General features: G+C 52.9%; 1 protein-coding gene across 1 annotated transcript; it reads right to left on the reverse strand.

Moving 5' to 3' along the window:
- Positions 1-2,378: 2,378 nt before the first annotated feature.
- LOC139440584 (arylsulfatase D-like) lies at positions 2,379-15,976 on the reverse strand. The gene is made up of 10 exons (XM_071220384.1): positions 15,848-15,976; positions 15,078-15,221; positions 14,409-14,530; positions 12,800-12,922; positions 11,965-12,388; positions 10,679-10,815; positions 10,039-10,176; positions 6,847-7,009; positions 4,680-4,801; positions 2,379-4,369 (listed from the first exon to the last, which is right to left on the reverse strand). The coding sequence occupies exons 1-10, from the start codon at positions 15,919-15,921 to the stop codon at positions 4,005-4,007; spliced, it is 1,812 nt and encodes a 603-aa protein (XP_071076485.1). The 5' UTR covers positions 15,922-15,976; the 3' UTR covers positions 2,379-4,004.
- Between the last annotated feature and the right edge of the window lie 1,063 nt (positions 15,977-17,039).

A 17,039-nucleotide genomic window follows, 5' to 3' on the forward strand; every position in this document is an offset into this window, starting at 1 on the left:
CAATATCCATCCACCCACCCACCCATCCATCATTCATAACCATTCATCTGCCCATTTACCTAACTACTAATCCATCCACCCACCCATCTATCAATTCACCCACTCGTGCATCCATCCACCCACCCACCCATCCATCATTCATAACCATGCATCCGCCCATTTACCTAACTACTAATCCATCCACCCACCCATCTATCAATTCACCCACTCGTGCATCCATCCACCCACCCACCCATCCATCATTCATAACCATTCATCTGCCCATTTACCTAACTACTAATCCATCCACCCACCCGTCTATCAATTCACCCACTCGTGCATCCATCCACCCACTTACCCATCCCTCCCAAAGCTCACTGAGGTCTCCGTACATGGGAGGCACTGGGACATGTCCCACTACAGGGCAGGAGAAGTTCAAGGACATTTTGATGACCTCTGAATGGCATGCATGTAAGAAGTATAAGACGGTTCTGAATAATTCCAGGGCCAGAGTCTGGACCACACAATGTCAGGACGACAGAATTGATACAAGCTCAGTCCCTGAGAGATGGGATTCAACCTGCACTATTCCTAACACTTTGGTAAAAAGAAAGGATTTTTTTTAAACCGTTTTCTTGTTCTAGAAATGCTTACTTTGGGGGGGCAGAAAGGAGGAGCACGGGCAGGAAGAGGATTTCCAGGTACATTGATTTGGCCAGGTGGGTTAAGATGTGTGATGTGTAGCTTTACAGCAAGAAAGGGTAGAACTTTTCTTTCTCTAACTGCCTTGGCTGAAGCCCGCTGACACTATTGCCTGGTACGTACTTGCCCATGGACAGTCGCGGGCTGGGAATTTCTGGGTGGAATCGCAAGCAAGCTGAGGCGGAATGCATTGCTCTCGGCCACCCGTGCTGCGGGTGGCAAAGCAGGCCAATTATCCTGATTTTACAGAGCTGTGTTGTTTAGAGTTCACAGCACAACAGTGCCTTTGGGTTGGTTAAAAGCTGACCAGCTTCTATACCAACTCTTCCCACCATCCAAAGAAACAAAAACTGGACTATGATTCGTGGCAGAAAGTACGCCTGTTGAAACGCAATGGTGCAGCTCCAGATACACCCAGTGTGTGAAACGTGCTTTGCAGACAAGCCATTTTCTTATGAGTTTAATAGCAAAAAAAAAAAAAAAAGGGCTAATCGTAGTTCAAGAAAACTCCAGTTGACTTTATAGCAAAATAATGAGCAGAGAATCAGGAAGTGAAACATGACAGTCCTATGTTCAGGGGAAAATTAAGAGAATACCACGTAGGGAGTCAGCTAGTGTGCCTGTGCACCTATGAGTGAACGTTAGCACCGAGACCTTCACAATGCTGCGCGTGACGAATTTAAGTTCATTTTCTCTTCTTGTTGGCCCGTTTATATTGTTCTGTAGCTTCTGCATATAAGTGAAATCATATGGTGTTTCTCTTTGAAGTATTTCACTGAGCGTAATACCCTCTAGGTCCATTTATGCTCTCAAGCTGGTAAGATTTCCTTTTTCATGGTTGAGTAATATTCCATTGTGTATATATGTACCAAAGCTGTTCCATCTACTCCTCTACTGATGGACACTTGAGCTGCTTCCAAATTTTAGCTGTTTCCAATAATGCTGCAATGAACATAGGGGTGTGTGTATTCCTTCAGAACAGTAGGGCTTCTTTAGATATATACCCAGAAGTGGAATTGCTGAAGTGAAGTCCAACACAGGGAATATAGTCCCTAATACTATAAAAACTATGCTTCGTGCCACGTGGGTGCTGGAAATATTGGGAGGATCAGTTTGTAGTGTATATGGTTGTCAGAACACTATGCTATCCATGTGAAAACTAAGACGAAATAGTATTCAATGTACGCTGTCCCTGGAAACGTTTTTAAAATAAATTCAAAATTCAACAAGAACAGAACCTGTTAAAATATTGGAGTGTTTTCCAAGTTTTTAAGGTTGCACAGGAGTTCATTGCTCCAGAGATGGTACGAGTCATCTACCTGGCAAGCGCTCCTTTACCTGGCTGGACACACACCCTCACCTCCTTCTGGGAACGCCTTCTTCATGGCCCCTTCCTGGACCGATTCAGCCCGCGTGCCTTAGCTACCCGGCCTCTGCAGACGTTGAACTTGTCGTTTTGCATACTGCTTCCTTATTTTTTCACTCACACGGGCCATTTGGGGGGTGGAATGATGAAAGAAAGGCCACCGGAATTTAGTGCAGAGCACCTGGGAAGGGCCAATCTTGTGTGCGCCTCCTGCGGCGGGCGCTATTGGCAGCTGCCAGTGTGCCCTGCCTCAGCATCGTGCCCGTACGCAGGCCACGTAGCGAATCAAGGTCTGTGCACCGTGTAGGGAGGCTGCCGAGGGCGCGGGGAGCGTGGCCACGGAGCAGTACCGCAGGTTCTGTGTGGAACGGTGGTTGTGCGCGGCCCCCGTCAGCAGCTCACCTGAGTGGAGCCTGGTGCCCCTCGTTTGCACCCATTGCAATACCTGTCCCTCTGACCCTAAGCGGACATCCATTGACCTTCTCTCCTTGTGTGAAGAACATCCTGCCCCCTGTCTGGAAGCATGTCCAGGTGCGCTCCTAGAATCGGACACTAAGCTGACCTCTGATATGAAAATAGGGGAGTAGTTGGTATTTTCTGTGCTGGGAGGGGACAGCTAGGGTGTCTTCTAGTGAGAGGATGGCACCTGCATTGCTTCCACGGAGTGATGGGGGTGCCGTGAGCACGTGGCATGGGGAGGTTAGTGTGGGGGAGAGGCAATACCGAGAGCCACCTGTGGGGGCGGTAGAGAGCGCGGGCAGCAGCCCAATCAGCGCCCCAGATGAGCCTCACCTGGGTCTCCCTTGGGTGTCCTTGGCTGTGGAAGGCACAGCTGCACCTACTGCCCCCTACTTGTGCCTTGCAGGGGAGGGACACCTAGTGTCCGCCCACGTGGTGAGGAGAAAAGGGAGGTGACCCATGAGCTTTTAGTACAGTGCTGGGAACGGGTGTAGCACCTGCTTGTCTTTAGTTTTCTTGGGCTCCGTCTGGGAATTCGGTCGTGTGGCTGTTGGTCGTTACTGGGCACCAAGAACTTACATCTTGGTGTCCACGAGTGGCGGAATAATGAAGATGTGGCACATTCACGCAATGGAATATCACTCAGCCACAAAGAAACCACGCCACCCAAATCTTACCATTTGTGACAAGATGGATGGACCTAGAGAGTATTATGCTCAGTCAAATAAGTCAGAGAGAGAAACACAAATACCGTAGGATTTCACTTACAGGCAGAATCCTTTTTTAAAAAAAGACAGAAACACTGTCCTGGCTGGTGTGGCTCAGTGGATTGAGCACAGCCTGCAAACCAAAGGGTCGCCAGGTCGATTCCCAGTCAGGGCACATACCTGGGTTGCCCCGTCTGCCTTCCTGTCACCTTTGCAGACAGCTCTGTGGGACGCAGGGTGGCTTTGGGCCCCGTGCAGAGCTGACTTTGCCCTGTTTCAACGCCCACAGGCTGGAGGCACGAGATGTATAAGGCAGCACCTCGGGGCCGGCCGCTCAGGCTCCATTTTAAAGGGGCTGCACTTCCTGAAATTTTATAGTCTACACTTCCTTCACGTTATCATTTATTTTGCTCTTTAGGTACCCTTCCTTCTCGTGGGCGAATAATATCCTATTGCCTGCATAGTGTATAGAAATAACACCTTCTTTGCCCACGCGCCCACCGAGGGACGCTCAGGTTGTCTGCAGGGCTTGGCAACCATGAATAACTCTGCTGCTAAGAACATAAGGGTGCCCACGTTCTTTCTCACCGGTGTTTTGGGAATCTGAGGATTTATTTCTAGAAGTGGGATCACCGGGTCAGAAGGCACTTAGTTCCATGTTTAGTTTTCTGAGGAAGCCCCACACCGCCTGCACCCCCACCTCCAGTGCAGGAGGGCTCCCCTTTCTCCGAGTCCTGCCAGCGCGGGCTGGGGGTACATTCCCGAGGGCGGCTCCCCCTGCCCCCGGGAGGTCACGTGTCCCTGTGGTCTCCGTCCTGGCTGCAGGAGCAGAATGGGAAGGTCCCACAGCAGGGCTGCAGCCACGGCTTCCAGAGAATGTGGCTCAGGGAGAACTGGGGGGGCACTGGGCTCAGCGTCACCCTGTGCCTCCGTACGGCCTGGCCCACCGTGGCGATCACCTCGTGGAACCGGGGCTCGGAGGCGGGCGACAGGGGCCGTGCCTCCGCAGGGTCGCTGGAGAGGTCAAAGAGCAGCGGCGGGCTGTGCTGGGTCACGCCGGCCCCAGAGCAGGGGCACACACCTCGGCCGTAGCAGGCCCCCGCTCCCTCGGGGTGGAACTGCGGAGTCAGGTAGTGCACCTTCCATAGCCGTCCACCTGGAGGCAAACGGGCCGTGGTCAGGGCCGCGGGGATCCATGGAGAGCAGACACGCGGCCCACGTACCGGCACGGGGGTGTCGTCATCAAACTCCCGTGTGACAGAAACAGAAAGGGAGGAGAAAGCAAGGTGACTGGTGACATTGAGCTGTCACATTGCACGTGTCCGTGTGTCCATGCATGTACCTGTGTCTGTGTTCATGCATGCATACATCCTCCCATCCCCCTGTGCGTCCCCCACCCAACCCCTTTCCCCGGAGAACCCTGGGTCCCCGCGGCCCCCTACGGTGTCGGGCGGGCGTGTACTCACGCTCCTTCTCGTGCCAGCGTGCGGCGTGCAGATACTGCCCGCAGTAGTGAAACAGGAACTCGTGGGCCGAGTGCTCAGCAGCTCCTCGCAGCAAGGCCAGCAGGCTGCGGCCATCGATCACCCTGAGTCAGTGCAGAGACCGGAGGAAGGAATGAGCCCTCGAGGCCAGCAGGGCCGTGCTTTGCCCCTGGGAACAAACTCCAGCTGGCAGCGACGGGGGGGGGGGGCAGGTTCAAGGTGTCTCCCCGAGCTGTGACCAGTTTGCCAGCGTGCCAGCAAGGCACGTATTGCCCCACTGAGCCTCGAAGTCACCACGTTTCAGGGACGCTCGTTACGCAGCATTGGGTGAAGAGAACGCACACACACACACACACACACACACACCCGATTTGACCTCGGAGGTTAACACAAAGCCTTCTCCAAGTCCAGCTGCCTCGCCCAGGCCCCCGGCTCAAGCGCTGAGGTTGCAGAAACCTTTTCAATCCCGACAGACTCCGAGATACGTTGTCACCTGTATAACTGGATGGGCCCGTGGCCTCTAGGTCCTTCCTTAGAAACACAGTGTAACTATGAAGACGCCTTAACCTGGGTGGAACGCGGGAAAGTGGGGCTTTTTCTGACCACAGAGAAGCCCTTGGAGCAACTGTTTTATTTTTCCCTGCACCCAGATTCGGGGGGGAGGGCTCACTTTGTGTGCCTGCTGGGCTAGGCGTTTGGGGACACCTTAGTTTGCGAGTTATGATGAAGGCATTCTGCGGCCGTGGCCTGCTGTCGACAACCCGTGGACCCTTCATGGAGTATGACCGCCTGGAGAAGGATGGTGGGCCGCATCCAATCAGTCGAAGGCTGTCCAGAGCAAAGACTGAGGCTTCTGGGAAAAGGTGGACTTCAGCCCCCAGACTAATATACAAATTCCGCCTGTTTCCAGCCTGCTGACCTGACCTAGGACTTCAGTTTGTGGGCTTCTGTGATTGCGTGTGGGAGTTTCTTAAAAGAAGTCTTGCTTGATACACAAACACACACCCTCCCATATTCCGGCCACCCACCTAGAGCTTTGCTTCTTTCTCTCAACGAATAATCAAACTAAAAATATGTTTTTCTGTGAGGGGAGCTTGGGGAAAGGGTACTTGACATTATCAACACTTACACAAGCGTATTTCTTCGGTCCTTCTATTGGAACAAAATGAAATTATGATCAAAATGTTCATTTCTAGCCTTGGCCAGATATCAGTTGATTGGATCGTTGTCCTTTGCACCAAAAAAGTTGCAGGCTCGATTCCTGGTCAGGGCACACACCTAGGTTGTTGGTTCGATCCCCAGTCTGGGCGTGTACAGGAGGTGACTAATCAATGGGTCTTTCTGGGCGCATACAGGAGGTGACTAATCAATGTGTCTTTCTGGGCGCATACAGGAGGTGACTAATCAATGTGTCTTCCTGGGCGCATACAGGAGGTGACTAATCAATGGGTCTTTCTGGGCGCATACAGGAGGTGACCAATCAATGTGTCTTTCTGGGCGCATACAGGAGGTGACCAATCAATGTGTCTTTCTGGGCGCATACAGGAGGTGACCAATCAATGTGTCTTTCTGGGCGCATACAGGAGGTGACTAATCAATGGGTCTTTCTGGGCGCATACAGGAGGTGACTAATCAATGGGTCTTTCTGGGCGCATACAGGAGGTGACTAATCAATGTTTCTTTCTCTTTCTCTCTCTCTCCCTTCCTCTCTAAGCCTGTCCTTGGGTGACGATTAAGAAAATATATATTGATGTCTACTTTTTTCTCTCGTGTGAGAGTGATTCTTTGCCAAAGTGCTAATGTCGAGGTGAGAACTCATTTTTACATATTATCATAGCTTCAACTACACGTGGGCAAAACGGCATTTCAGAAAGTGATGGGGCGATGTCTCCATGGGTCACTTTCTAACGAGTTCATTCATCTCCGCCCCATTAAGCAGAGGTCTGAAAGTTTACCGAAACTGCAGAACAGGTAGCTTGACCCAATAGTTTATTTTAACCTTAAGCTTGCCTGAGTTGGGTTACTTTACGCTAAGCTGTCCCCTACATTGGAGGATGTGAGGATTCTTGTACTGTTCTCATATTGTTGGTTTCCCCCCCAAAATGTGGATGATGTCTGGAATCAGGGAGCAGGCTGTCCGCTCACGTACCTGTCCTGGGGCACCTCGCCGCCCCCCAGCTGGACCACGGTGGGGAAGACGTCCATGAGACTCGTGGGCTCAGAGACCACCCGGCCAGCGGGCAGCACCCCGGGCCAGCGGAATATTCCGGGGACCCGGATCCCGCCTTCCCAGCCGCCCATGCCTTTGCCGCCTGAAAGCAAACAAACCGTGAGGACTCCCCAGGAGACTGCCCAATCCAGACACCCACACGTCTGTGTGTCTGTCTCCACACTCCCCCCAACCCCGTGCCTAGCTGCCCACGGGGCAGCTCCTGTTTCCCAAAACTGGCCACAGGGATTGTTCCAGAACCTTGTGATGCCCCTTCCCCGGTAGGTGGAGTCCATATCCCTTCCCCCTGAAATTTGGGGTGCCTTTGTGATCCCCTCAACAAACAGGACATGGAATGTGTCACTTCAGAATCATTAGTGGGGTTTCATACAAACACCAAGTTAGTGGTCTTGCTCTTTCTTCTTCCTTTTTTTCCTGGAAGGAGAGGGCACTGGACCTGGGAGCCTACTTTCTCCTCTTCTCCAAACACCTCAGCATACCCGCCGCCCTGCTTTCTTACCCTCACTCTCCAGGTCCTTTGTCTGCAAGACGAACCCCTGCCAGAGAGCTGTGGTACTGGGTGGGGTCCCCGTCTGCCTCTTGCTGAAATACTAATAGTGATGAAGCACTAGACGACTACTATTTCTTCCTAACATACACATAACAGTGAACCACGTGCTCACACTCCTTAGGACCTCCAGGTACGGAAATGCAAGCTAGCATATTACAGTGGGAGAATTTTAAACAGAATCCCAACCACTAAATGCTTCTTATGGGTGTCTTCATTGCAATGCTATTGCTGTAGTTGCCTACGGCCGCCTAACCAGTCACTACAAACTCAGCGGCTGTCTGTTAGGTGCCACGGCTGTCTACTAGGTGTCTACTAGGTGCCAGGAAGTGTGCTGGGTGCTGTTCTGGGCCCCACACGTCTGAAATCTAGGTGTCGGCTGTCTGGGCTCTGAGGTAAAGCATCAGAGGGAGAAATTCACCTTGACGTTCACTCAGGTTGTTGGAAAAACATGTTTGCTGTGGGTGCAGAACTGAGGTTCCCATTCCCATGCTCAGAGGGTCACACTCACCTGTTCAGGTGACCCCCACCTTTGAGGCATCAACAGCTGGTCAAGCGCTCATGTTTTAAGACTGTCTGACTCCTTTTGCTTGGGTTCTCCAGGGAAACAGAACCAAGAGTCTGGGTGGATGCACAGGTGGATGGAAGGTTGGATAGATGGATAGATGGGTGGATGAGTAGATGGATGGAAGAATGGGTGGATGGATGGATGGATGGAAGGTTGGGTGGAAGGACAGATGGATGAGTAGATGGATGGATGGATGGAAAGTTGGGTGGATGGATAGATGGATGGATGGATGGGTGGATGGATGGATGGAAGGTTGGGTGGATGGATGGATGGATGGATGGATGGATGGATGGATGGATGGAAGGTTGGGTGGAAGGATGGATGGATGGATGGATAGATGGATAGATGGAAGGTTGGGTGGTTGGATGGATGGATGGATGGATGGGTGGATGGGTGGATGGGTGGATGGATGGATGGATGGGTGGATGGATGGATGAGTAGATGGATTGATGGAAGGTTGGGTGGATGGAGGGATGGAAGGTTGGGTGGAAGGATGGATGGATGAGTAGATGGATGGAAGAATGGGTGGATGGATGGATGGGATGAGGCCAGGCTCACCCACCCAGATAATCTCCCTGTGTAATTGTCACCTGTGTTATGTTGCAGAAAGTGACCTTGGCATTCATATCTGGTCATGGTCCCAGATACCAGGGCACAGGGAGGGACGTTTTGGAGGGACCACTGTTAGAATTCTGCCTACCACAAACACAATTACATGTGGGAACTTCCCAAGACGTTATAGGTCCGTACATAGTCAATTCTTATTATTTCCAGTACGTATGTTCTAGAAAGTCACCTCCAACACTGAAGTATAAATTACGGGACTATTGGTGTTTGGGTTAAGATGGGGAAAGGTGCCTGAGAGCCTGTGGTCACTATATTCACACCAGCCCACAAGTTAAACCTTGGCTTTCTGGCGTTTCTGCCTAAAGACCCCTGACTGCTTGGGTGTGGCTCATTCATCAACGCTGAACTCACAGCCTCCGACACTGTCCCCTGTGCGTGAATGAAGCTCATCTCCGTAAGGCACACCCCAGCGTCCTTGAGCTTAGGGACACCAGACAGAACTTCTCTTCCCACGTGAGGCTGCTTTAAACAGGTAACCTACCACCAGAAGGCGTGAAGATATAAACACGTGGCAGGAAATGGATGGTGTTCACAGCCTGAGAGCTGACACCGGCAAAGCGTTGAAACGTCACCTTGTCCAGCCTCAGCTGGGCGTGCGTGTCGGGCGACTCAACTTTTGGCTGCTGTTTGAATGACTTTAGAAGCAACACCAGTCCTGATTTGCGGGGGGGGGGGGGGGGGGGGGGGTTCCAAATGTACTTTAGGAAGTAGAACACTTCAGAAATATCAAATCCCTAAATAACGCAAGGGACCGTACCAGACTTTAAAAAAAATACAAACATACCCATGTAAGCGAATTATACCCTAAATCTGATATGATCTATTGGAAGAAAAGCAGGCACACAGCTGGGGTTAGAGTTGCGATGTCACCTTTCATTTACAATGAGCTTTATTGTGATTTTATCTTAATTATTTAGTTCTACATCTCTCTCTTTTTCTTCTTATTTTAAAAAAAGATTTTATTTATTTATTTTTAGAGAGGGGAAGCAAGGGAGAGAGGGAAACATGAATGTGTGGTTGGCTCTCGAGCGCCCCCTACTGGGGACCCAGCCCACGACCCAGGCTTGTGCCCTGACTGGGAATCGAACTGGCGGCCCCCTGGTTTGCACACAGTCCTGTGCTCAATGCACTGAGCCACACCAGCCAGGGCTACATCTGTCTCTTCTATAAATATGTCAGGCCTTTATGGGAAGGGTGTGTATTCTTATCTCTCCGTTTCGTCAAACTAGAACATGGTCTGTCAGAGATGCTCAAAAAAATAGCCCTTGAATTCACTCTTTGCCTTCCACGTTATGTCCAGCCTTCACTGTTCAGACTGACTTGCTTGGCCACCTATTTATGCTTGAGCCCTAATGTCCATCGGTCTTACCTCTGTATATTCCGTCCCATCCGCCCAGCTGGCCGAGTGCTTCATCCCTCGCCTCCAGATGCCCTCCATGATCCGAGGTAAAGTACGTGAATGTCCTGTTTTTCAAACCGTTTTCTTCAAGCGCACTGAGAATTTTACCTTTATGGAAAAACAGAATGTTTCGGGAAAAGTTACATAAAAGAGCATCACTTGTAAATGCCACCCCTTTGTCTGCTCATGGGGACCCTGTGTGGGCTCCGGTTGCCCCGCCCTTCGAAACCCTTTCATTTTGACGTGAACAATGTCATTTATAGCGATGATTTCAATGCCCACAATTTGTTAAGAGTCTACAACCTCATTGGTTTCTTGAGGCCATAGAAAGAAAGCGATTTTGGCCCGTTATCCCGAAAGAGGGCCTTATGTTTCACTTTCCATAATCCCTCTGGCTGGCTTTAAGTAATGCACTTTGTGGCAGGGTGATTTTTGGTCAAAAGGAGACCAAGACATCCCAAGATACCAAAGCAGCGGGGCAAATGGCGATGCGGGGCAAGTTGCTCACTGCCCTGCCTTTTCTCCGATTCTACTGCAGGGTGAAACGGCCGAGGTGTTGGCACTCTGCCCCGGGGAGGCCAAGGGCGAGTGCCATCGGGCCTCGACTCACCGACAAGCCAGTCCATCTCTTCCACGTTGTCGCCGTATAAGCCGTGCTGACTCCTCCCCAGAAACTCGTTTGTGGTGACCAGGGGGATGTGTGAGTGCAGCAGAGACACAAACAGGAGGAACGGCCTGTGCTTGTTACTGGGAGGAGAAAAACGCCCTTCAGATGCAACGGCCTCTGTGTCAACGCTCTGGGGCCCGTGGGGTCACAGCGGAGACTGGAGTTTGGGGAACCAGTCCACAGGAAGGGTTGAATTCCTCAAGCCCGTCTGCACCAATGGTGGGCTTACAAAATCCCAAAGGGGATACAGGGACGCAGATGCTCTGAGAGCTCCTCTTGTCTTTGAAAGGTGACGGGTTGAGATGGGCAAGAGACGCATGAAAGGATGCTCAATGTCACTAACCATGATAAAAATGCACATTGAAACCACCATGAGGTACCACTTCACAGCACTCAGAACGGCCAGCATCAACAAGTCCACAAGCAACAGGTGCTGGTGAGGCCGTGGAGAAAGGGGAACCCCAGTGCACTGTGGGTGGGAATGCAGACTGGGGCAGCCCCTGTGGAAAACAGTACGGCATGTCCTCAGAAAACCAAAAACGGAACTGCCTTACAGCCTACCAAGTCCGCCTGTGGGTGTTTCTCTGAAGAAACTCGAAACCCGAATTGAAAAAGACAAAGACACGTCTGTATTCACTGCAGTGTTACAGCCAGGTGTGGCAACAGCACAGGTGCCCATCCACAGATGAGTGAGCACAGAAGATGTGGCTCATTCGCACAATGGAATATTACTCGGCCGTGAAAAAGAATGGCCGCTTACCTTTTGAGACAGCCTGGGTAGAGCTACAGGGTATTACGCTCAGTGAAATAAGTCAGACAGAGAAACACAAACACCACATGGTTGCACTTATATGTGGAATGTAAAAAAGAAAAGAATTAAGCAAACAAAACCGAAACAAACTCCAAGATGCAGAGAACACACTGATGATTGTCAGACGGTGGGGAGATGAGGAGCTGATTGAAAAAGGTGGACGGATTCAGAAGTACAGGTGATAGTGACAGAACAGTCACAGGGATGCAGACTCCAGCACAGGGAACAGAGTCACTAATGCTGTAATAATTGTGTAGGGCGCCAGGTGGGGACGGGAAGTATCAGGAGGAACCACTTTGTTGGTCATATAAAAGTGTAACCATGATTCTGTGCTCCTAAAACTAATACGGAATGTCAACTGTACTTGAAAAATACGTTGAAAACAAAGAAAAAAATTTTAACCTGGTGGTTAAATTACCTTTCAATGTAGGACACGGCTTCCTTCAGCAGCACACTGGTTGTCCTTTCCAAAACCATGGGCTGCTCGGTCACGTCATGGTTCCTCATCAGGATGCAGTTCCATCGCCGCACGAACCCAAAGCTGGAGAACCAGGAGACGAAGAACAGGAGGAGGAGGCTGGCCGCTGCCAGCACGGCCCTCCAGGGAACGGAGATGAGCCCGCAGGCCCTGGCCGCGGCGGCCGTCAGGACCCCCCAGGCCGCCCACTGGGTGTAACGCCACAGCTTTGCTCTCAGGGCGGCGTCCACTTCGGGCGGCCGGCCTGGCTGGCAGTCATTCACCAGGGTGAAGGGCATGCCGTAGAAGTAGTCAAATCCGTGGTTGAGAGGGTGGTGGCAGTGGTCCCCACGGGCGGCACAGTTCACGCCCTGGTGCCATTTTCCTGGAGACAGAAGCAAAAAAAGCTCAGCGCAAAACACCTACGTCCTATGTCAGACACCGAGCGCCTTGTCAGGTCAACTTAGAGGTTCCGATGACGACAAAGGCATGAAGCAGCCAAGTTTGCAATGGGAGATGAGTACAGCAGACATTTAAAAGAGAAGGGAATGATAGAGATTTGAAAGAGCACAGCAGGAGACAAGGAGATGGGCAAGTCCGGGGAGAAGAAGAGGTGGAGTCCACCAAGATTCTGAAGTAAAGTTCCTTGTACGTGAGAAACTCCAGCACCGGAGACGACCCAAGAGAATCTGCACAGGCCCGGCGCCGAGTGTTGGTTCTGACCCATGACCGTTTCCCCTCGGAAGAACAGGGAGGGGTTCCCGTAACCACGGCTCTTCAAGAGCACCTCGAGTACCTATGAGGCCTGTGGCGTAACCTTCCTGCTGCAGGATCCTCGCAAACGTGGTTTCGTTCTGGGGGAGCCCGCCCGAGCCCCCGTTCCACTGAAGGGCCCGGTACCCGTCGCTGGCGTCCATGCCTGAGGAGCAGAGCAGAGGGGAGGCGTTTGGGGTCTGCCGGCGGCTGTGGACGCTCTCCACTGGGGGCGGGTGTGCACGCCCCTTCAGGGGGCACTCCAAGGGGCCTGGAATTGGTTTCGGTTGTCACAGTGTGGGGGGCGGGGTACGAACAGCATCTTGTGCTTGGAAACACCCTGGAGTGTGCGGGGCAGACTTACCAAGAGAATGCCCCGGCCCCGAAAATCAGGAGTGCTGAGGTAGCGAGTCCGAGTCCCCATGTCACTCAGCTAATCTGTCCATCCATCCATCCATCAGCTCTTTTTATTTTTCCGTCCATCCACGTATTTATCTACCCACCCATCCATCCAACACCTACCGATTTATCTATCTATCCTTTTACCATCTATCTGTGTATCCATCCATCCATCTACCATCTATGTATCCATCCATCCACCATCTCTCTATGTATCCACGCATCCATCTACCATCTCTCTATGTATCCATCCATCCATCCATCCATCATGTCTATGTATCCATCCATCCATCTACCATTTCTCTATGTATCCATCCATCCATCCATCATGTCTATCTATGTATCCATCCATCCATCATGTCTATCTATGTATCCATCCATCCATCCATCTACCATCTCTCTATGTATCCACGCATCCATCCATCCACCATCTCTCTATGTATCCATCCATCCATCATGTCTATGTATCCATCCATCCATCTACCATCTCTCTATGTATCCATCCATCCATCTACCATCTCTCTATGTATCCATCCATCCATCATGTCTATGTATCCATCCATCCATCCACCATCTCTCTATGTATCCATCCATCCACCATCTCTCTATGTATCCATCCATCCATCATGTCTATGTATCCATCCATCCATCTGCCATCTCTCTATGTATCCATCCATCCATCCATCATGTCTATCCACCCAGCCACCATCTATGTCTTTTGGTGTACAGCACAACACTCCCAGGCAACTGGGCCACCCGACCAGGGCTTGATGCCAATATTTAAAGAAAGAAAACATCCCTGTCAGCTACCACGAGACTTTCAGCCTTCTGAATCTCCACGTATCGTGACTTTTCTCACGACTCCGTAAACCACAGCAATTAGGCCATTACGAGACACTAAAGGGCAAACTGTGTTTCTACCATTTCCCTTGTATCTCAGCCATCACGGCCTGATTGTTAAAAAACAAATCCACGAGCCCTGGCCAGTGTGGCTCAGTTGGTTGGGCGTCATCCCTTAAAGCAAGAGGTTGCGGGTTCGATTCCTGGTCAGGGCCCCTGCCTGGGTTGCAGGTTCGGTGCCAGGAAGGGGTGCAGATGGGAAGCAACTGATCGATATTCCAGCCACCAACAGGAATCTCCCTCTCTTTCTCCCTTCCCTTCTCTCTCTCTAAAAATACATACATACAGTCTTAAAAAAATAAAATGAGTGGACACAGATGTGCCTTTCTTTGGTTATTCCCCCCGACACCCACCTGATCGGAAAGAGTGTCTCCCGGTCAGGAAGGCGGCCCTGCTCGGGGTGCAGAGTGGGGCGGCCGCCAGGTGCTGGGTGAGCCTCACGCCTTCCTCCGCCAGCCGGTCGATGTTGGGCGTCCTGAGAAAACCACACCCATGTCACTGTCAGGAAGGGGAAGGGCACCCGGCTTCAGCAGGTCCTTGCATTGGAAAGCATTTGGAAGGGTCCTTCCTTGGAATAGGGTGTTTGCAGGTGGGATGAGGGGAGGATCTCAGAGGAGGTCGTCCTGGGTCAGGGTGGCCCTGCGTCCAATGACAGTGTCCTGGGAAGAGACAGAAGAGGAGACGCAGACCCAGAGGAGAAGCCACGTGGAGACGGAGGCAGAGACCGGAGGGATGCGGCCACCAGCCCCTGGACACCTGGACCTCAGAGGTCCGGTTCCAGGACAGTGCACCCCTGCGTGGTCTGTTGCTAAGGCAGCCAAAGGAAACATATACCCACCCCCCGCTGTTCCATATTGTTGGAAAAGGGCACTATTTTCCTCTGGAAAACTAATTTTTTCACCGTCGAGATCTGATACACTCAGGAATTTCCTACTTTCACCCGGCAGATTTTAAAAGCATCCTCTGCCAGATGGGCACGCCCCCTCAGAGACCCCACCAGGACCACCAGCAGCACGTTGTACCTCAGAGTGTGGTTCCCATAGCAACCAAGATCCCCGATGCCAAGATCGTCCGCCATTATCAGTAGAATATTTGGTTTAAAGGCTGTTTTCAAGTCGCAAGTCCTCAGAAGCAAACACACAGTGAGGAGAGCCGGCCAGCAGGCCCTGCAGAGAAACGCAAACGGCAGGCGTGAGCGTCTCCACTTTGGAAGGAAAAGTCACCCTTGCAAAGCGGCTCCCTGGGCAGGCGTGTGCTTTTTCCCCTAATTTAGGATTTAGCAAGGGATTGCATGTACGGTTGGCTTCCTTTTGTCGTAATTGCTTGCAGAACGACACGCACCGCAGGGAACCCAAACAAGCCCGCTGTGCCAAACTTAGTTTTGTTTTTGAATCCAGACCCCTGATTCCCACCACTGCGTAACTGCACCGCAGAAGCCTCAGTAAAGGGCGGGTTAGGAGGGTGAGTACGCGCCTTCAGGGTTGGCGCCTCCCTTCGTCCGTGCGGAGAGGCTGGGTGTCCCGAGTTCCGGGTGCGCCATGATGCAGGCGGCCGGGAGGGTCGTGGCGGAGGGCCACTTACATATTAAAAGGATAAAGTGAGATTAAAAGCACCCCAGACAAGACCCGGAGATACGGCACGGCTTTGAAACGCGCGTAACCGCGCGCTCCCGAAGCGCGCAGGCTACCCTGCGTAAAGGGACTCGGAGCGCACGGGGCGGGCCCTGGGCTCTTCCCGCCCTCTAACCCGGAGGGACTTGGCGACCGGGTGGCCCTGCTCGGGATTCCCGGACCTGGGCTGTACGCTCCAGCGTGTCCGGAGGCCCCGAGCGCCTGGGTTCCTCGGGTGCTGTGCGAACCCCACCATTGCGCCCGGGTGCGACGGCTCGTGGAGGCTCGGAGAGAGACGGCCTTGCTCCGGAGGGATCCGGACAGGGGCGGGCCCGGGCGTGGCCAGAGAGGTGGGCGTCTCGGGGAGGCTTGTGGGTTGCCGGGAGGGGGACCGCGCGCATCTTAGTGTTGCAGGGGTGGGGGATGGGTCAGGGTGGGGGGCTAGTGTTATAGGGAGGTCAGGCAGCGCGCTCCCGGGGCGCTAGGAGGGGGCCGCGAGGGCGTGCCTTAGAAAGTGGGGGAGGGCCCAGCCCGGCCTTGCTCTTTGTTCTCCTCCTAACCCCGAGGGCGGGGCTTTGTCGCCGCCCCACGTATTTTGTACTCGGTCCGGGTCAAAACGGGCCTCTAGTGTCTTGATCGCTTTTAGGCACAAACGCAGCTGCTTTTTCCCGGGGATCCACGCTCACCATGGACTCCCCTGCCCCTCCACCCTGCGCCCCCAGCTCCAGGCCCCAGGGGGCGCTGCGTCCCGGGGTCCCGCGCACCTGGCGGCGGCTGTGGCGCGGCCCTTCGGCACCATCTGTCCCGTGGCGGAGCGCGAGCTAGACGCCCTGGACCTTGCCCGGAGCCGTCTGCGCCCGAGTCCCGCCCCCGGAGCTGTAAAATATGCGGGGTGTGGCCCCCGCCTCCCTAATCTGCTTGATCTCCTGGGCCTCCGGGCAACTAATCTTTGAAACAGGTTTTCCTGGGTCCTGCAGGTTCTTTTGGTCACCCCGGGAGACCGGGGCGAAGGAGGAGCTGACCAATCCGAGCTGGGCTGGGGTTGGGCACGGTGACTCCCCAACGGCCCACACCTCTGCCTTGAGGACCGAACCGCCTCGTCTTCATCGGAGGAAGGGTATCGTAGGTTTCCCGGTGAAATCAAGCATCCAGGATGCAAATTCACTTTCCCGCGGTCCTGGATCCCAGATTTCTACTGTGCGACCAAGGGTTTGTGTGTTCAATGCCATCTAGCCCAGCCGGACTGTCAGTCACCCACGGGGGTCTCCCTGGCTGTCCTATTCGGGTCCCGGCCGCCCTGAGCTGCGCGGACGTCACCAGTGACGTCTTCACCTTTGCCAGTCAGTTCTGCATTTGAGTATCGGTGTTCACCGA

Source organism: Desmodus rotundus, chromosome Y (assembly GCF_022682495.2).
Source record: "Desmodus rotundus isolate HL8 chromosome Y, HLdesRot8A.1, whole genome shotgun sequence".
Taxonomy (NCBI): domain Eukaryota; kingdom Metazoa; phylum Chordata; class Mammalia; order Chiroptera; family Phyllostomidae; genus Desmodus; species Desmodus rotundus.

Bases quoted from the DNA above. Each gene is read 5' to 3' on its own strand.
- LOC139440584 (XM_071220384.1), bottom strand. From the start codon at position 15,921: ATGGTGGGGTTCGCACAGCACCCGAGGAACCCAGGCGCTCGGGGCCTC. The intron at 15,222-15,847 runs GTCCGGGAATCC...GTTTCTCTGCAG, and splicing joins CGCTGGAGCGTACAGCCCAG to GGCCTGCTGGCCGGCTCTCC. The intron at 4,802-6,846 runs GTACGTGAGCGG...GCACTGACTCAG, and splicing joins GGCGAGGTGCCCCAGGACAG to GGTGATCGATGGCCGCAGCC.